The 21863-nt window shown below is 38.2% G+C and overlaps 1 protein-coding gene across 1 annotated transcript in view; it reads right to left on the bottom strand.

Annotated features, from left to right (window-relative positions):
• The window catches only part of LOC127214850 (nucleophosmin-like), a 95164-nt gene extending 74498 nt beyond the window's left edge, over window positions 1-20666 (bottom strand). The window contains exons 1-2 of the mRNA XM_051175094.1: window positions 20564-20666; window positions 20159-20287 (exon numbers count right to left, since the gene is read on the bottom strand). Coding sequence (XP_051031051.1) covers window positions 20159-20287; window positions 20564-20666 — 232 coding nt within the window. The remainder of the gene's footprint in view (window positions 1-20158; window positions 20288-20563) is intronic.
• Between the last annotated feature and the right edge of the window lie 1197 nt (window positions 20667-21863).

The following is a 21863-nucleotide window of genomic DNA, read 5'->3' as shown; positions in this document are numbered from 1 at the left end:
CATGGAAGGGCATTTATGGTAGCCTTAATTCTGTTGCTCAAATTGTTAAATGGGGTCAGTATTGTAGGTCTCCAGGCATTTCTTTAGGTTCAGTTTTCTCTTCAATCCTATAATTGCTCTCTCTTTTATAATCTCTCTCCCTTCCTACCTCTCTCTCTCCCTTCCCACCTGACTCTCTCTCTTTTCTCTCTTTCTCTCTCTCATCTCTCTCTATATTATCTCTCTTTCTTCTCACTTCTATTCCTCCCATGTCTAAATCTTACTAGTCCCACGTGCTTTCCTCTCTTCCACGTCTCTTTGTCTTAGTTCCTTCTCCACTAACTGCCCCCTAACTCCCCATGTGCTCTGGAACTTGGCCCTTCCCCCTTCTGTGAGGGACCTTATATGAATCTCTTAGAATCCACCTTGTATCCTAGTTCCTATGGCAGTGTAAATTATAGTCTCGTGATCCTTTGCTCTATGTCTAAAATCCATATATGAGCGAGTACATACCACGTTCCTCTTTTTGTGACTGGGTTACCTCACTCAGGATGGTTCCTTCAAGTTCCATGCACTTGCTGGCGAATTTCAATCAAGTTTCTTTTTTTTTTTTTTTTTTTTTTTTTTAGAGTGGTATTCCATTGTGTAGATGTGCTACATCGTCTTTGTCCATTCTTCAGTTGAGGGCATGTACATTGCTTCCAGGTTCTTGTTTTTACAAATAATGCTGCTATGAACATAGTTGAGAACAGGTCTTTGTTGCATTGATATGGATCATTTGGGTATATGCCTGAGAGGAGGATTGTTGGGTCCTGTGGTAGACTTGTTCCCATTTTCCTGAGGAACTTCCATACTGATCTCCAAACTGGCTATACGAGTTTGCACTCCCACCAGCAGTGGAGGAGTGTTCCCCTTTCTCCACATCCTTTCCGCATATGTTGTTATTGGTGTTTCTAATTTTAGCCATTCTGGCAGGAGTAACATGGTATCTCTAAATTGTTTTGATTTGCATTTCCCTGATAGCTAAGGATGTTGAGCACTTTCTTAAGTATCTTTCAGCCTTTTTGATTTCCTATATTGAGAATCCTCTCTTCAGTTCTGTACCCAATTTTTAATAGAGTTCTTTGGTGTTTTGTTGACTAATTTCTTGAGTTCTTTGTATATTTTGGAGATCAGCCCTCTGTTAGATGTAGGATTGATGAAAATGTTTTCCCAGTCTGTGGGCTGTCGTTTGGTGTTGTCAGCTGTGTCCTTTGCCTTACAGAAGCTTCTAAGTTTGAGGAGGTCCCATTTATTATTTGTAGATCTTAGTGTTGGTGCTACTGGAGTCATGTTCAGGAAGCAGTCTCAATTTGTTCAAAGGTACCTTCCAATTTCCCTTCCAGAGGTTCAGTGTGGTTAGATTTATGTTGAGGTCTTTGATCCATTTGGACTTGAGTTTTGTGCTTGGTAATAGCCATGACTTTATCTGCAGTCTTCTACACACCATCATCAAGTTGTGCCAGCACTATTTGTTGAAGATGCTTCCCTCCTCCTATTATATACTTTTAGATGTTTTGTCAAAAATCAGATGTTCATAGGTGTGCAGGTTAATATCAGGATTTTGATTTGATTCCATTGGTCTACTTATTTATTTTTGTGCCAATACCAGGCTGTTTTCAGGACTATAGCTCTGTGGTAGAGATTAAAGTCAGAGGTGGTGATAGCTCTGAAAGTTCCTTTATTGTACAGGGTTCTTTTGGCTATCCTGGGTCTTTTGTTTTCCCATATAAAGTTGATTATTATCGTTCCAGGTCAGTGAAGAATTGTTCTGGGATTTTAATGGGGATTGCAGTGAATCTATAGATTGCTTTTGGAAAGAGAGCCATTTTTACTATGTTTATCCTATCTATCCAAGAGCATGAGAGATCTTTCTATTTTTTCATATTTTCTTTAATTTCTTCTTTAAATATACAAAGTTCTTGCTATATAGATTTTTCACTTGCTTGATAAGCATTACTGCAAGATTCTTTATTGTGTTAGTACATATTGTAAATATTGTTGTTTCTCTGATTTCTTTCTCAGCCCCTTAGTCATCTGAATCAAATAGGGCTACTGATTTTTTGAGATTATCTTGTATCCAGCTAGTTTGCTGAAGGTGTTTTTTTCAGCTGTAGGAGTTCCCTGGTAGAGTTTTTGGGTCGCTTAAGTCAACTATCATATCATCTGCAAATAGAGAAAGTTTGACTTCTTCCTTACCAATCTGCATCCCCCTTGATCTCCTTTTGTTGTCTTATTGCTCTAGCTAGAACTTCAAGTACAGTATTGATGAGATATGGAGAGAGAGGGCAGCCTTGTCTCATTCCTGATTTTACTGGAATCACCTTAAGCTTCTCTCCATTCAGTTTGATGTTGGCTTTTTTGTTTACTGTATATTGCTCTTATTATATCTAGGTATGTTCCTGTTATCCCTGATCTCTCCAATACCTTTAACATGAATGGGTGTTAAATATTCTTGAAGGCATTTTCATCATCTAAGAAGATGATCATGTGGCTTTTCTTTTTCAGTTTGTTTATATGGTGGATCATGTTGATAGATTTTCATATGGTATACCATTCCTGCAACACAGGGATGAAGCCTACTTGGTCATGCTGGATAGTTTCTCTGATGTATTCTTGGATTGTGTTTGCAAGTATTTTACTGAGTATTTTTGCATCTTAGTTGTGTGGTTGGGTATCAAGGTGATTGTAGCCTCATAAAAAGAGTTTGGTAATGAACCTTTTGTTTCTATTGTGTGGAACAATTTGAGGAGTATTGGTTCTTCCTTGAATTTCTGGTAGAATTCTGATCTGAAGTCATCTTCCTGGAAGGCTTTTGATGACTGCTTCTATTTCATTAGGGGTTATAGGTATGTTAAGTTGTTTGTTTCTTCTTGATTTAATTGTGCTAAGTGATAGTTAACCAGAAATTTGTCCATTTCCTTTGAATTTTCAAATTTTGTGGAATACAGGTTTCCAAAGTATGACCTGAAAATTGTCTGGATTTCCTCTCTGTCCATTGTTATGTACCCTTTTTATTTCTGATTTTGTTAATTTGCATGTTCTCTCTCTGCTTTTTCATTAGTTTGAATTAAATTTTGACTATCTTGTTGATTTTCTCAAAAAACCAACTCTTTGTTGCATTGATTTCTTGTATTGTTTTCCTGGTTTCTACTTTATTGATTTCAGCCATCAAATTGATTATTTTCTGGCGTCTATTCCTCTGGGGTGAGTTTGCTTTATTTTGTTATAAGGCTTTCAGTTGTGCTCTTAATACTCAAATGTGATTATGCTCCATTTTCTTCATATGGGCACTTAGTGCAATGAACTTCCTTCATAACACTGCTTTCCTTTTTATTTACTTATTTAGTTAGTATTTTACACAATGATCCCAGTTCCCTCTCTCTCCCTCTCTCATTCCCTCCCTCTCTGCCTCCCTCCCTCTTACCTTCTTTGCCCCCTCACATGTACCCTGACCACCTTACCCTCCCATCCCCCCAACCCAATTCCACATGTAGGGCAATGCCATCCAGGTAGGGTCATGTAAATCTGTGAAGTCATTTGAGGTAGAGACTAGGACTTCTCTCCTGTCTCTAGGTTAAGGCAGTATCCCTCCATGGGGGATGTGTCATCAAGGTCCTTTTGTGCACCAGGAATACATGCTGGTTCCACTGTCTGAAATTGCTTAGACTGCTAAGTCCTTCTGGCTGAGACCCATATTCAGGGGGTCCTGAGTCAGTCCCATGCTGGAATACCAGCTAACAGTGTGGACGCGGGGGGGGGGGCGTTAGCTTCTCTTTATTTAGGTCAGCTGTCTCTATGTGTTTCTGCAACCTGGTCTTGTCCTAGCCCTCATAATACTGCTTTCAAGTTGTCCCATAAGTTCTGTTATGTTGTGTCCTCATTCTTCTTGAATTTTAGGAAGTCCTTAATTTCTTTATTACTTCTTTGACCCAGGTATGGTGCAATTGCACATTGTTCAGTTTCCTTGAGTTTGTAGGGTTTCTGTGATTTGTGTTGTTGTTGAATTCTAACTTTAAAGCATGGTGGTCTGATAAGATACAAGGAACTATTCCAATTTTTCTTTTGTATCTGTTGAGATTTGTTATGTCACCAAGTATGTGGTTGACTTTAGAGAAGGTTCCATGTGGATCAAAAAAGAGGGTATATTATTTTGTGTTTGGATAGAATGTTCTATAGATGTCTGTTGAACCAAATTGAGACATAACTTCTGTTAGTACTTTTGTTTCTTTGTTTAGTGTCACAGGTGGTCCTATCTAGAGGTGAGAGTGGGGTGTTGAATTCTCCCACTATAAGTATGTGAGGTTTTATGTGAGATTTAGTTTTAGTAGCGTTTCTTTTCTGAATGGGGCATAGATGTTCAGAATTGAGATTTTGTGCTGAGGGATTTCTCCTGTGATGAATACGAAGTGACCATCTTCATCTCTTTTGATTAATTTTTGTTTGAAATCTAACTTGTTAGATATTAGGATAGCCACACCTACTTGCTTCCTGAGTCTATTTGATTGGGAGATCTTTTCCCAGCCCTTTACCCTGAGGTAATGTCTATCTTTGAAGCTTAGATGTGTTTTTTTGAATGCAGCAGAAGGATGGATTCTGTCCTTGTATGCATTCAGTTCGCCTGTGTCTTTTTGTAGGTGAGTTAAGACCATTAATGTTGAGGGAAAGTAAGGACCATTGATTGTTAATGCTTGTTTGTTTTAGATTTGTTGTTAGCAGTGGTATTGTGATATATTTGTCCTGCTATACCCTGGGATTCTGGTGAAATGGTAATGTTTATTGCCTGTGTCTTTGTGAGTGTAGTTAACTTCATTGAGTTAGAGTTTTCCTTCCAAAACTTTATGTAGGGCTGGATTTGTAGATATGTATTGGGAAAATCTGGCTTTTTCATTTAATATCTTATTTTTCCATCTATAGTGATTGAGAGTTTTGCTGGGTATAGTAGCCTGGTCTGGCATCTGTAGACTCTTAGTACTTGTAGAACATCTATGCTGGACCTTCTGACTGAGAGTTTCCATGGAGAAGTCAGGTGTAATTTTGATAAGTCTGCCTTTATGTGTTTCCTGGCATTTTTCATTTGCTGCTCTCAATATTCTTTATTCTGTTAGGGTTTTTGGTTTTGATTATTATGTGTTGAGGGGCCTTTTTTTTTTTTTTTTTTTTTTTTTTTTGGTTCAGTCTATTTGGTATCCAGTATGTTTCTTGTATTTTCATGGGCATGTCCTTCTTCAGATTGGGAAAGTGTTCTACAATGTTTTTGTTGAATATATTTTCTGTACCTTTGAGCTGGGCTTCTTCGCCTTCCTCTATGCCTATTATTCTTAGGTTTGGTCTTTCCATGGTGTCCTATATTTCCTGGATTGTGTTAAGGATTTGTTGGATTTACGATTTTCTTCGGTTGATTAATCTGTTTCCTCAAGTTTATCTTCAGCGCCGGAGAGTCTCTCTTCCATCTCTTGTATTCTGTTGGTTATGCTTGCGACTGTAGTACCCAATCGTTTGCCCATTTTTTTTTTTCTATTTCCAGCATTCCTTCAGTTTGGGTTTTGTTTATTGTTTCTATCTCAGTTTTCAAGTCTTGAAATGTTTTCTTCACCTGTTTGTTTTTTTTTCTTGGCCTTCCGTACTTTCTTTAAGAAATTTGTTCATTCCTTCCATTTTGTGTTTGTTTTTTTCTTCCGTTTCATTACGGGATTTTCTCACATCTTCTTTGAGGGCCTCTATTGTTTTTATGATGATATTTTTTAAGTTGTTCTCTTCTGCTTCATCTGCTTTTGGATGTTCAGGTCTAGTTAATGTAGACTCCCTAGATTATGGTGGTGTTATGCTTGTCTTTCTATTTTTAGTTTTTTTTTTTTTTTTTTTTTTTTTTTTGTATCATTATCTTCGCATTGCTTCTTTCAGTAGGTGCAGGTGGGGTCTCTCTCTCTCTCTGGTACTCCCCTGGTGGTGGGCTCTTAGGTGGGTCAGAAGTTTGATGTCTGTAGCTCTGGGTGGTACGAACTCTTTAGGAAGTGTCTCCCCAGGCAGGGGTCTGGCAATGGGGGGTCAAAGCTTTAACTCCAGCAGAGGACCAGCAATGAGTGTCAAAGATCCTGCAGCCTGGACCTCAGGATGTTCCCCTGCTGAAAGGTGGATCTAGCAGGGGCCTGGCCCTCTTCACAGGAGGCCTCTTTATCAGAGGCCAGGTGATTGGGGTCAAGGATCCAGCCTGCAGGGACTCAGGATGGCACCAAGGGGATAGGCAGATCTCTGGAAGGGTCCCATATCTCCAGTAGAGGACCAGTGGTGGGGGTCAGAGATCAGGCAGGCAGGAATTCCCGGTGGTTCCACATGGATAGGCAGGTCTAGTGTGTTGGCTCCGTGACTCTGTCCCAGTGTTCAACCAGTGCTGTGGGATATTGGGCAGGGTATGGCACAGGGTAGGGAGAGGGCAGGCTCTTGGTGGGAGTGGGTGGGTGTGTATCAGACCACCATGATTACTCCCTCTGGGGACAGGACACAGGGGGAGCAAAATCAGGGCCAATCCAGGGAGTTACCTGGGAAGGGTGTGGGGGATTCAAACTGAATTTGTCCCAGATTCACCTCTAGCAGTGCCTGGTGATTGGGGTCAAAGATCCCACAGGCTGGGACTCAGGATGTTCCCATCCAATAGGCAAATCTAGCAGGGACCTGGCACTCTCCTGCTATGGCCTCTTTAGCAGAGGCCCAGTGATGGGGGTGCAATGAGCTCAATTTTTGTTCTTTGGGCAAAAATGAAAACATGTTCATGAGTACCATTAGTTCATCACCTTGATTGGGCACTATATGAAGGATCACTTCTCCCATATAACACTGAAATAATAAAACTCATAGTTCAAATGGATTGATTTATAAGAATCCTGTCTCAGTCATGCCGTTTAATACAGAATTGTTTTTGAGGGACAAAGGACATGCTTCATGATTTGATTCTATGTGTTAAAATATAATGGTTTACCATGACCATGCTCACATAAATATCAGAAGCATAAAATACATTTTTAGAACATATAACATGCTTAATATCCATTATAATTTTAACTCAATTCTGCTAAATACTTCATGAGCTTTTTTGTTTTATAATTGCATGTGTTTAGATGGATGCCTGTGCTGTGCATATGTGTGTATTCATGTTTATATGTAAGTAGGTTTAAGTCTTAACTTGTATGTGCATGATTGAAAGTAGTAGCTCAACACCTAGTATCTTCTTTATTGGCTTCTCCATCTTGCATTTTTGAGAGGAGACCTCTCACTAAATTTTGAACTTACCGTTGAGACTAAACCAGCATGCTCCATGCTCTGCTTGTGTCAGTGCTTGTATCCCTATAATGGGATACAAGCATGCACCACCATCATGGGCTTTGAAATGTGTCCTTGGGATCTATACTCAGGCCCTCATGCCTCTGTGGCAAAATCTGTACCTGATTCATTTTCCAGGGCCATAAATAATAATTTAAAATTAGCATGAGTCATACTGTAGCCTGCATCTCCAACATCTATTTTCTAGTCTAACATACTTCTAAAAATGTCATTTATTCTTGATTTTTGGAACATTTTAATGTGTCTTCAAGTCTGATGGCAACATAAAGCTGGATGTAAGCTTCTGCTCCTGGCTCAGCAGCATGAGGCTCAACTTCAGAGGCTGAGAGAGAAATGTTTAAGGCAAATATTTCTGTGCTGCGTTTTCCAAATCATGCCCAAGAAATCCCAAAGTTGCCTTTTCTCATTGCACTGTTGAAATATCCTCATGATGACATCATTTATCATCCAAGATGGAAAGACCCACAGCTGTAATGGTTGTCTGTCTTTAGAGGGCAAAGTACTCTTGTAGGCATTAGGTTCAAAAGAAAGAATTGAGCCTCCTCATTTATAATGACATACATTTTTACTTAGGTATTTAAGCTATCTGATGCTTGTTTAAGTTGTTATGTTACAAAGTCAATTGTTAAATTCATCACTATAGACAGTACACAAAGAACATCCTAACTCCTGGTTGTGTTGTTTATGAGTTACAGAATTATTGAAGTTAAGCTTTGCTCATTCTGAGTGATTCTCATTGAGATGGATTTATTTGGCATGTTGATGAAATCTTGTATGATATATTTGTCCTCAAGTTTTGAATACAAAATTATTTTTACTCCCTTTAATAAAATTAATTAGCTAATAAATTCTTTTTATAAATATTATCATGTCAATACAAAATAAACTTGCTTAGATATTCCTTGTGGATACACTTTAAATTTTACATCACATACGCATTGTTTAATAAGGTAAAGGATACCTGCTCTCTATTCAAAGTGTTGGAAGATGTCATTGCTGCTCATGGAAATGGTTTTACTACAGAGTCAATTATTTACACATCAGCTGACCACTAACATGCTTAAATATTATCATTGTGCCATTAATAAGAACAATCTAAGTTAACTCTTAGTCATTAGGAAGGATGGCTTTGACTTTAGTGAGGTCTGCTCCAGAACCAAGGTCTTAACTGGGCAAGGATTCACTTCTTTCCATTTATAAAGTATACTTAATGATATTTGGAGAAACTCATTGTCATGAGAGTGTCGAAGGAGCAGATGTCATCTAGTAAGTAGTGTGGTTGATGACACCATCATAAAACTCTGACAGTGTACCTGAATATAACAAAACCTAACTTTAACTTATTAAGAAACAATACCCATTTCATATTTTAATGTTAAAACTAGAAATGAGTTTGCAAAAATGTAATAATAACTGACATATGTTACTAGCAGTTTCCAACCAGCCTGGTTCCAGAGCTGCATCAGCCCCAAATAACACACAGAGGTATTATATTAATTATGAGTCTGTTGGCCAGTTACTAGTGTTTCTTATTGACTGCCTCTGTCTTAAATATTAATCCATTTTTATCAATCTAAGTGTTTCCATATGGTCTTATCTTACCTGAGAGAGGGTCCAGACCTCTTCTTTCAAGTCTTACATCTTGACTTCCCTCTACTAAATCTCCTGGAATCTTCCTTGTCTCCTAGTCCTGCCTATCTTGCTTTCCAATTGGCCAATGGGGCTTTATTAATTAACCAATAAAAGAAACATATTTACAGAATGACATCTCCCATCATCTTCTCTTTTCTGTCTAACATAAAAAGAAGTGTTTTAACTTTAACATAGTAAAATACATAGCAAAGCAGTTATCAAATAAGAACTATAATTAACAATATTTCATTAACATTTATCAAGATTTAAAGAAAATATTCCATCATCTATTCTATCTTTGTGAGTCTAAAGTCTTATACATAACTTATCTTTAACTCTAATGAAGGAAAACTATAACAATAACTATCTGTCTTCAATTCCATCAAAGACCACAAAAGGATAATATGTAAACTCTGGAAATGGCAGAGACATCTCACTACTTGGACAGTCATCCAAAGTTCCTCAGAAAATTGGCATATCCATCTTCAGCCCATAGGCCATAGTGTGTCTGGCAGACTCTTCAGCAAAGCAGGAAATTTTAAACTGTCACCTGTATTGGCAGTTTGTCAGTCACTTTCCTCTGTGTCAGAAAGAATGTCTGCCAGACACTTCCATGAAATAGAAACTCTGTAGCAATGTCCATCTTGTATTAGCAATCACTTTTCTGTGGGTCTTGCATGTCCAATTTATACAGCATGAAGTCAAACAGTCCAGACAAGATAAGTGTCAATATGGCTAGTCTTGCCATATTGGAGGCAAACTCCATAATGGGTTCCATCTTCCTTTATGAAGAAGGTGGTTTTGCCAGGAGCAGTTGTGCCTCACTGTTAAGAAAAGCCCTAAAGTATTTTAAATGCCATATTCTGGGTCTTTGGAATATTTGGAAAAAGCCTATCCAATTGAAATATATCTCTATATATCTGGAAAATCTGACTAAACTAATTATATGGTTTGACTATTCTAGGTAACTATCTATAATGTGTACTTAATTATACATTACATTTTTAAATGGGCTATATAAACACAATACTTAAACAAGAGGAGAAATATACATATCACAAAATTGACCATACATTTGTTTCAATAAATGAAATCCATTCCAAAACAAAGTATTCATTTCTATACTATAATCCTCTTTTACTTTTAAAAAGAGATTTGTTGTGATCATTAACCTTTTATAACCAAACCCATTTATAAAAATAAACATTTATGGACAATATTTGGGAATTGGAGCTCTTTTTAAACTGCTTCCTGCTGGTTGGTTTGGGGATTCTGTAACACAAATTCTAAGAATATGCTGAAATCCTGGCTGTAGTCTGCAGTACTACTTTGTCCCAGCTGTTTTGAATATTGGATCTCCTGGGATACTATTTCAATGGGTCTTGCTTGATCAAACCGTGTTATCCTGGAAGGAATCCACCGCTTCTCATTTTCTGTAAAACAAAAATAGAAATTCTTTGCCCCAGTAATCTGTCCTTAGACTTAAAATTTGAAGTAAAAGCATTTTTAAAATATATAAATTGCATTAATTCAGAAACATTGATAATCAAGTATATTTTAGCAGTTGTTCCTTCCTTAGCAATTGAGAAATTCAAACACAGCACAATCACATATTGTATCCAGACTGTATGTGTATTTTCTCCATGTTTGTGTGGCTTTTTTATTACTCTATTTCTGTTACTTCTATTTTCACTGTGTAACTTTGGCTGCTCTAAAATATACTCTGGCCTTGAAATCATAGAGATCTGCTTGCCTCTTCCACCCAAGTGTTGGAATTAAAGGAGTGTATCACAGCATACAGCTACTGTTTCTTCTTTCCTTCCTTTCTTCCTTCCTTCCTTCCTTCCTTCCTTCCTTCCTTTCCTTCTTTCTCCTTCCTTCCTTATTTCCTTCTTTCTTTTAAACAACTTTATCCTGTTTCTTTTTTCTCTCCCAAGCCTAGGAATATTTAAACACACACTATAAACATTTAGTTGTCTTTCTTTATCTTAATCTGTCTTTACTGTAAGTCTTTATCTTTTTCTGGCCAAATGTCTTTTATCTGTTAAACAACAGCATTGCTAAAATTAACCATAAGGATATTTAGCCATTGTCTATCCAAAATAGCAGGGATATGTTTAACACCAATACTGAGAACTGTGCTCAATTCTTTGGTGTATGCTGACATCAAGTAACATGCTGTCAGCTCAGAGATGTAGTCACTGTCACTGCAAGCTGCTCATACACAACTTTCTTGTTTGGTAGCAGGGCCTTTTGAAAGAGCCCTGAGGAATTTTGCTGCTTATGTCTAGTCAAAGGATCTGTGTAAGTCACTGTTTTCTCCAACATAACACCTTAGAAAAATGTTATTACCAAGAAGCATTGCTTGTCTCTGTACTTTTGTTTTTGTTTTTTTTTTATTTTATTTAATTTTATATAACAAAGTCCAATTAAATGAAAACAAACATTTATACACAATATTTGGGAATTTGGGCATTGTTCTTTCCAAACTACTTCCTGCTGTCTTAGGGGGATACAAAGAAGATTCAGATATCCTGGCTGTAGTCTGTAGGGCTGTTTTGTCCAGCTGTTTTGAATGTAGGATTAACTTGTACTCTGTTTCAGGCGGTCTGGCTTGATCAAACCACATTATTCTGGAAGGAATCCACATCTTTTCATTTTCTGTGGAAACAAAAATAGAAATCCTTTTCCCCAGTAACTTGTCCTTCAACTTAAAGTTTGGAGTCAAAGCATTTTTTTTTTTTAATTTAATTTATTATTTTACATGTCGATCCCAGTTCCCTCTCCCTCCCTCCTTTCCCAAGCCCTCCCTCTCTCCTTCCCTCCCTTTTACCATATCTGCCCTCTCACATGCACTCTAAACACCCTCCCCTCCCATCCCCCCACCCCAATTCCATATGTAGGGGAATGCCATCCAGTTGGGGTCATGTAGATCTGACAGGTCCTGTGAAGTAGGGACTAGGGCTTCTCTCCTGTCTCTAGATTAGAAACACCAGTGATGACTTATGTTGGAGAGGATATGGAGAAAGTGGAACACTCCTCCACTGCTAGTGGGAGTGCAAACTCATACAGCCATTTTGGAGATCAGTATGGCGGTTCCTCAGGAAAATGGGAATTAGTTTACCACAGGACCCGGCAATCCCCCTCTTAGGCATAACCCAAAGGATTCACATCCATGCAACAAAGACATCTGTTCAACTATGTTCATAGCAGCACTATTTGTAATAGCAAGAACCTGGAAGCAACCTAGATGCCCCTCAATTGAAGAATGGTTAATGAAGATGTGGCACATCTACACAATTGAATACTACTCTGCAGAAAAAAATAATGGTATCTTGAAATTCGCAGGCAAGTGGATGCCACTTGAAGAAACCATCCTGAATGATGTAACCCAGTCACAAAAAGAGGAACACAGTATGTACTCACTCATATATAGATTTTATACCTAGATCAAATGATCACCAGCCTATAATTCACATCACCAGATGAACTAGGATTCAAGGTGTATTCTAAGAGATTCATATAAAGTCCCTGGGACAGAACTGGGAAGGGAAAGTCCCCCAGAGCTCAGGTGAAGGGGGGAGGACAGCGAATGGAGAGAGAAGTAGGAGAAAATGAGGGGGAGGAAAGGAAAACATGTGCGACCAGGAAGATTGAGCCTGGTTAGGAATAGAAGATAGGAAAGAGAGAGAGACAGAGACAGAGAGAGAGAGAGAACATAAAAGAGGGAGCCAATATTGGTTTGAAGATAAAATTGAACACAAAGAAAGGTCGAGAGAACTATAAGACTGCTCCCAACTAACAATCTCAGCTTCCGTGGAAAGGCTATCATAAATGCCCTTCCCGGAGAGTGAGATCAACAACTAACTTCTCCATGGAACCTTCAACTAATGCCTGTTGAAAATAGGAGCAAACACCCATACATAAACACTGAGTTGAACTAGAACCCAGAAGCAGATGGAGAGGACAAGACCACGCGGCAGAAGCACATAGAGACAGCTTACCTGAACAAGGAGGAGCTAAAGGCCACTAGACTGATAGCTGGGAAGCCAGCATGGGACTTACTCAGGCCCCCCCTGAATATGGGTCTCAGCCAGAAGGACTGATTAGTCTAAGAGACCTCAGACAGTGGAGCTAGGATGTATCCCTGGTGCACAAAAGGACTTTGCGAACATGTACTTTTGTTTTTAAAATCTCTTTTTGTAAGTTTGCAATGCAACCAGCAGGGGAGGAGTATTCCCTTTTCTCCACATCCTCTCCAGTATAAGTTGTTATTGGTGTTTCTAATTTTAGCCATTCTTGCAGGAGTAACATGGTATCTCTAAATTGTTTTGATTTGCATTTCCCTGATAGCTAAGGATGTTGAGCACTTTCTTAAGTATCTTTCAGCCTTTTTGATTTCCTATATTGAGAATCCTGTCTCAGTTCTGTACCCCATTTATTAATAGGGTTCTTTGTTGTTTTGTTGACTAGTTTCTTGAGTTCTTTGTATATTTTGGAGATCAGCCCTCTGTTAGATGTAGGATCGGTGACGATATTTTCCCTGACTCTGGGCTGCCATTTGGTCTTGTCAACTCTGTCTTTTGCCTTACAGAAGCTTCCCAGTTTGAGGAGGTCTCATTTATTAATTATCAATCTCTGTTTCTGTGCTAATGGAGTTGTTCAGGAAGCAGTCTCTTATACCAATTTGTTCAAGGGTACCTCCCACTTTCCCTTCTAAGAGGTTCAGTGTGGCTGGATTTATGTTGATGTCTTTGATCCATTTGGACTTGAATTTTGTGCATGGTAATATACATGTATCTATCTGCAGTCTTCTACACACTATCATCCACTTGTGCCACCACTAAGCAACATTTGTTGAAGATGCTTTCCTCCTCCCATTGTGTACTTTTAGGTGTTTTGTCAAAAATCAGGTGTTCATAGGTGTGTAGTTTAATATCAGGGTTTTTGTTTTAATTCCATTGGCCTACTTGTCCATTTTAGTGCCAATACCAAGCCATTTTCAGGACTATAGCTGTATAGTAGAACTTGAAGTCAGGGGTGGTGATGCCACTTGTATGGCAGTTCCTTATTAAAGTGGGAATCAGTCTACCACAGGACCTGGAATTCCCATTCTTAGGCTTATACCCAAATGATCCACATCCATGCAACAAAGACATCTGATTTTGTTATGGGTAGGTTCCCACCATCCTGTTGCCAGAGCTACCTCAGCCCCAGACAACATGCACAGACATTATAATTAATTATGAGAGTGTTGGCTGTTTACTAGTGTTTTTTATTGGCTAGCTCTGTCTTAAATATTAACCCATTTCTATCACTCAGTGTTTCCACACGACACGGTCTCACTTTACCAAAGAGCGGGTCTTGACCTCTTCTCTCTTGTCCTACATCTTGACTCCCCTCTACTCCCAGAATTTTTCTTGTTTCCTAGTCCTGCCTATCTTGTTTTCCAACCGCCTATCTTGTTTTCCAAGTGGCCAACATGGCTTTATTCATGAACAAATAAGATATGTGGATATATATATATACACCATCAGACATAAATATTGTTTTGCTGGATTTCCAACATTTCATGTACAATCTTATTGCAGGACTATAGCACTTAATCTTTCACAACATAGTTTCTTACAACTACATCCTTCAATTGCTTCACATTTAGGAAAAACAAATATATAGATGCAACACCAGTTATATGTATAACAGATTCAAAGTCTGATCTACTCCATATTCTCCTTTTTGAACTAAATTTTCACCATATCACATGTTATACCATGTATATGTCTACATAGGCTCATACATTTATATGCATGTTTGCACAATTTTGTCTTTATAATACACATTTAATATGTGTGCATTTATTATATAGTAAATCAATAATTATGTATATATAATACATATTTCTTTGGTATATTTTTTAGTTGTGTTAATAACAGACCAGAAGATGGTTGTGTTTAAATTCAACATGGATCCTCCTCTGTCACGTATGGTAACAAGAACTAGAGATAGAACTAGGAAAAAAATAGTAAACTATTCCTCCTCTCATGAGGCTTATATTCTGTGTACTACAATGAAATAAATATAAAATATTCAGAAAAAAATGGAAGTAGATAATAATGGATGAGTCACTTTTTAAAAAATGATAAAATAACTTCTCTGGTAAGGTGTCACTAAATTAGATACTCAAGAAAGTTAATTACCATATCAACAACTACTAATAACCAGTATTTATTGTATGTAGTGATCTGCTATATTTCTTTCATTAAGAAATCACTTTCCCAACAAAGTTATGAAATTGATATTATTTTATTACCATATTATTGATGAATAAAATACAGAAAAATGAATGACATAAATAGAAATGTATCAAACATTCAATAAACCATAGTTATTAGTACTTTTGAAGATCTATTTCTGAGCTTTGATAAATTGAGGCTAACTCAATTCCAATTACTATACTCATGAACTCAAAATGTTTTCCCATCATCATATCCAAAGAGAGTAAAATAGTCTGAATATATGCCAAATATATTGTGGAGACTGTCATTTAATTCTTTTAGCTACCTAGAGGATATCAGAATGCCCCACTTAATGAATTCCACATTATGTAGAAAGATATAAATGCAGGAGGGATGTGATATACCAGGTTATAGTATGAAGCTATAGCATGACAATGGGAATCTAGCAAAGAAAGTTTAACAATTTGGGTTACTCTGGTTTTCTTTCACTGTGAAAAATAACTTGAGAGAAATGGTTTGAAAGTGGAAAGATTTATGTTGACCCAAGTTTTCCAAAGTTTCAGTCCAACATAAACTGGACATATTTCTTTGGTTTTAAGAAGAGACACAAATTACAACAATGGGATTGTGTAGCAGAAGCTGATTGATCACCTCATGGTACTTAGAGAAAATAGGAAAGGATAAATAGTAAGACCTATCTTTCTAGGAGTACACACCAGTGACCCCCTTTCCCTCTGTCTTTCCTCTAAATAATGTCATTCTGTTATGAACATATCAAAGTATCCAATGATTAGGCTAGGTCCCATAGTATTTGATCATTTTGAAAAACCCAGAAGCTGGCAACAGGACACAAAACATGAGATTTTGTGAGACACTCAGTTTAAAACCACAATAACCTGTACTTGCCCACAAGTGTTGATGTCTTATCTCACAATATAAATGCATCTTGTTCATCTGCAGGATCCAAACAGAGATTTCTTGTCTTTCTCTTCCAGCTATGGACCTATGACAATGAATTTCCAGTTTGAGTGTTTGGAACCAAATTAAAGCCTTTTGAAAAGCAGCAAGCATTCTTTTTGGGGGTAATTATTTATTTTACCTTTTGAAGTTACAAATATTACATCATTTCTACCTTCCCTTTCCCACCTCCAAATCATCCCATATACTTTTTCTTGATATTTCAAATTCATGACCTCTTTTTACATCAATTGTTGTTATGTATATATGTATAGATATATTCCTAAATATGTGTGTATACATTTATAGCTCTAGATATAACCTGCTGAGTCTGTATAATGTTACTTGTATGAATATTTTAGGTATCATGACTTGGTGTTGGATAACTAATTGCACACTTTCCTGGATAAGACTATTTTTTTCTCTCTCTCATCATTCTTTCAAGTGGAAGTTTTCTTTGTAGGGCGTAAGCTTTGTGGTCTTTCCCTTGTCCACTCGTGAAAGCCTATTGGTGTCATCCTTCTTCACATCATGATTAGAGAGTCATGCTGGTAACTAGTGGTGTAACTTCTGACATTACTAGGACCTACAATCTCAAAACAAATTCCCTGGTCCTCTGGATCTTACAAATCTTTCCTACCCCTCCTCTACAATGCCACCTGTACTGGGTATCAGAGTAGTTTTATAGATTTGTCAGTTGGTGCTGGGCTCTACAGATTTGAATTTTACTTAGTTGATTTTTTTTTCTGTATTGTTTTGTCTGTTGCAAAGAGGAATTTCCTTGATTAGGCATGGGAACTATATTTCTCTGTGAATATTAGGACAAATTTTTAGAATATACTTAGATACTTTACTATTTTAGAAAAATAGTGATTTTTATGTTCTTCAAGATATATGTGTTGTCATTTTTCTTCATTTGCACCTGCAGGCCATTAAACTTGAACCACAAGACTCAACAAACTCACGTGGAGTTTATCGGGGAAAGAGAACAAAGAGAAGGGTAGGTACAGAGGTAGAAATGGGAGACAAAGGGGAAGAGGAGAGGAGGAAGAAGAAGGGGTAAACAGGTGTGAGGTGTTCTCTTAAAAAGAGAAGCTTGCACATGTTTACAGAGTCCTTAGGCAGCCACACATCCCATGACACATCCATGTAACACAGGGCCTTTTAAGCTGTCTAAGTATCTATCAGAATGTCAGTGTCTGTATCCTGCCAGTTGTCAGGGCACTGGGCCAACATAATGCCAGGATACCAACACCATGACTTCAGTAGATCAGGCGAATTTGCTAACTTTCCAGTATAGTCATGGTATCTCTCTTGTTGAGTGCATCTTAAGTCCATGTGAAGAACTTTTGGTTACCAAGTTATGTGTGCACCCTTAGGGTTATCATGCCATGGTGGTCCATTGTTGTAGTTCATAGATGTCATAGTTCAATAGAATGTTCCTTGTTTCCCTTCTTTGATAACTTCCATGGCATTTTATGGTACCATGAAAGCTGCCCCAGTAAAGGTTTAAATAAGTTTCAACATATAGAACTCTGGATCCTACTACATCTGAAGTATTCTGTGTCTTCAACAGTGGATCCTTACCTTCTGAGAGCAACTAGCAAATGCAATGACAGGCTGTTCAATCCTCTCTCAATGATTAGACTTGAATTTCAATTTCCTGGAACTGAGTACACAGTTTTTGAGGGAGCCAGGAACAAAGGATTAGAAGCGTGGTAGCCACAGTCAACAGATAACAAAATAAGGACAAAGCCTGGAACTTGTCCAGGACTTCCCCAAAATGGAAAAGCTGTAATTTTAACCAGTCCTTGATAGCCCTAGCCAATTAAAACATACTAATATGACTGCTGCTTGCTTAAGCCAATCATACATAAGATGATCTAACTACTTCAGACCCTTCCCTTAGTTGTGCTTAAAGGGAACCTGTGAGCTTCTCTAGGGTTTGTTGTCATTTTGCCTTTGTGTGGGATGGACAGACCCAGCATTCTGGGATGATACAAACTCTTGCTGATTGCATATGTAGATGGTGGTCTTTTGTGGGACTTCTCCAGGACCCTAACACCACTGAGGGGAAACTAAGAATAGTGGCAAAAGTTTGCAAAGTGTTTTGAGCCTTTTGCCACCATGAACAAGAATTCAAAAGAGAGCTTCTTCTGCCCATTGTTTGTATTCTTGTTAGATGAGTCTTTGTCTCTGTAGGGAGATGAGAAAATTTCCCATAAACCATATATGTATTTTTAAGCACACACACACACACACACACACACACACACACACACACACACACACTCACCATATATATGTATGTATGTATGTATGGATGGATGGATGGATGGATTTTTAGGTTAATATTATGGCTCCATAGGTCTTTTCCAGACACACTTATTGTTATTTTATCCTCTTTCTTCTGTATTTATGACATTTTTCGCTAACTAATTACAGCTCTCTTTCTTGCCATACCCAATCAGATCACATTTACCCTGCTATTTCCCTCTCTATTACACTCCTGCTTCTTATTACTTCAATGGCACTACTTTATTTCCCTTATTTCTGCAGTTACTTTGGGCTATGTACTGATACTGAAGCTTTAGAGCTGGGATCCTCCAGTTATACAGAACATATGATGTTTCTCTTTCCTGATGTGGATTTCTGGACTCAATATGCATTTTCTAGTTTCATCCATTTACCTGCAATATCCATTATTTCATTTTGTCTTTATAGCTGAATATTATTTCATAGTGTCTACATACCATATTTTCATTATATTTATGATGTTTCCATTTGCTTGTTATTGTGAGTCGAGAGGTAAGGAACCTGGCAGAGCAAGAAGATACAATGTAGGATGTCAAGTATTTTTGGCATATGTAAGGAATGGTATGACTGGGCCACATTTTAAGTTTATTCTTAGCTTTTTGGGAATTCTTCACACTAATTACCATAGAGACTGGACCATTTACAATCATAGGTATAGTGAATGAGTATTTCCTTTTCTCTGTAACCCATCCAGAATTTGTATTTGGTTGTTTTTTGCCTTTCTTGTTGGGGTAAGATGAAATCTCAAAGTTTTTACTTTTTATTTTCATTTATCTAATCGGTAGAGGTGATCAAGATTTTGTGTGATATTTGGTTGCTATTCAAGTTTTATCTCACTGTGGCTAGACAGAATACAAGGAGCTATTTCAACCTAATTTTGTTTGTAAAGATTTGTTTTGTGTTCAGGATGTAGCAGAAAAGCTTTCATGTGCTGCCTGGTTGAATTTCTTTTTTTCTGGTGACCTTTCTTTTGGAGAAAGTGAAACCACCTATTATCGATGGATCTATGTTAATCTGTGTCTTTAAATACTTCACTTTTTTTTTTTTAATGAAATTGGGTGCCTCATGGTTTTGTGCAAATAGGTTTCAGAAAGTAATAACTTTCTTCATAGTTAACTGTTCTCTTTTCAGATTTGCACATTCACATTCAAAAACTATGTTCCAAAACCACTTCATTTATAAGTGAGTCAGGTGGCTGTCCTGACCCAGCAAACAGAGAATAGTTTAAAAGCAAACCTGGGTCCAGAAAGGGAGAACCATAACCCAGAGCCAGCTTTTCAATAAAGTCAAACAGCAAAAGATAACTTTAATATTATCTCCACCCAGAAAATATCTGAATCCCTGCAAAAATAAACTTAGTAACTAGAAAGATCAGAGATAATTTCTGAGACCTGGCCATCAAAGCAGCCATGATAGCAATGGTCAATGGCATCAGCAGACCAAAACAAAGCAACAGAAATACTCAATGGAGGTCAGTGAGAAACAAGACATGCTATCAGTCATACATTCAACTGAACCTGACCCATTTCTGTCTGCTCACCACATTTGCTGCAAAACTTACGGGCACACCAAAAGCACAGACACATTCCCCTATCTACAACAGCTGGAAATTTTTTTTTCTCCTATAAGAGCCTGGTGGTATTCACTGAATCGTTCCTTACCTCCTTTGGCATTGTAATTCTGAAGGGTGGCAAGAGTCTGGCAGGACTCGATCATGCTTTCAGCCTTCAACTCATTGGGCAGTGAGGCTATTGCAAGGATCGCTTTAGCTGCCTGTGGGGTACTTACTGCTGTAGAAACCAATGTTTGCAATTAAATCATCTTCATTGATATCCACACACCTTCTGCCAATCAGGCTTTATAAATCCTGCCTGCATTGTACAGAAAAAGGAAGGCAATGGAATCTTCTGTTTCTAGTGCGGCAGATGGTCTAGGTGACCCCATGGGGGGCCCTGGTAATCAGTTATACAGCATGGTGCTGGAGCTGGCATTCCAGCCACACATTGAAAGGTCCTCATAGCTAGACATTGTGCTGTTGCAAAGAGATGGCTTATGGGGTCTCACACGGGATTCTAGGGCTGTCCATTGAGCCTTCGTCCAGGCTTCAAGCTGTCCACTCTGTCTTCTCTGCACTGACCCACCAACCTCCATGCTAAAACGTTCAACCATTCTGGACTGACTTCTCCAAGAGCAGTGCAGCGTTTGGTGACAGGACAGCCAAAATCTGTCTTAACTGGAGGAGGATACAGTTTGTTAAAATTTTCAGAACACAAGTCAAAGGACTATCCCGTATCAGCCTTGGTACCCATATACTTGCCCTTTTCAGTTGCCCCAAATCATAACACAAAAAGACAGATAAAGCACAAGACAAGACAGATGAAAGACACAAGACAACCATAACCACAATTGGGGGCATTCAGAAGTTCACCAGTTTAATCAAAGAAATTTCTTAACCATCAGAATGCCTTTTTTTTTTTTTTTTTTTCAATATCCTCCCCACACAGGCTGGAGATTTCTGGTGTTAGATTCCCTCCATTCAGTTAGGCTGGACCTTCCTGACTTCATCTCAGCCTGGATTACTTGATGTCCTACACTGTGTGAGATATGACATCCTCATGGTTCCTCTGCTCTGTTGTGCAGCCAAGGTGTTGAAACCCCACCACGGGACACCTAGGTGCCAGGCCTCTCTGAGATCATTCTAGGCCCAAGTCTTCACCAAGACATCTTCAGGCTCTCAAGACAGGTCAGAGAAAGAACTGGTGGCTCTGACTGAACCCCCAGTTAACTAGAAATAACCAGAGGACAGTGTAATATCTTGCTTTGCCCTGAATCAGGATGCACTGGTCTCATCAGACCTTCCTTGTTCCCAGATCTGGATCCAGCTGAACCAGCACCCAAAACAGTCAGACATGCTATAGACATGTCCTGATCTATTGAACTCCCCAGAATAAAATATCTGGCTTCAGAATGTTGGTGGCTGATCTGATCTTGCTGAGGAACTTTAAACGTGACGTTAGAGGAATTCACAGGAATTCACAAAGATGACCCGAACTAAGAATCTAAAAATAGTGGAGAAGCTGCCTTAAATATCTTTCCCCTATAATGAGATTGATGACTACCTCCAATGCCATCATAGAGCCTTCATTCAGTAGCTGATAGAAGCAGAAGCAGGTATTCATAGCTAAGCACTGAGCAGAACTCCTGGACTCCAGTTGTCAAGAAGGAGGAGTGATGAGAAAAGGGGTCAAGAGCATGCTGGGGAAACCCTTTAACTTTCTTAAAAACAGTGCAATGAAGATACACTTTTGGAAAAGATGAAGGTCTGATCATCATGAATTGTCATTAATGATTAATAAATAAAAAGAA

Source organism: Phodopus roborovskii, unplaced genomic scaffold, assembly GCF_943737965.1.
Source record: "Phodopus roborovskii unplaced genomic scaffold, PHOROB, whole genome shotgun sequence".
In the NCBI taxonomy this organism is placed as follows: domain Eukaryota; kingdom Metazoa; phylum Chordata; class Mammalia; order Rodentia; family Cricetidae; genus Phodopus; species Phodopus roborovskii.
This window is presented reverse-complemented; position numbering and strand designations above follow the sequence as displayed.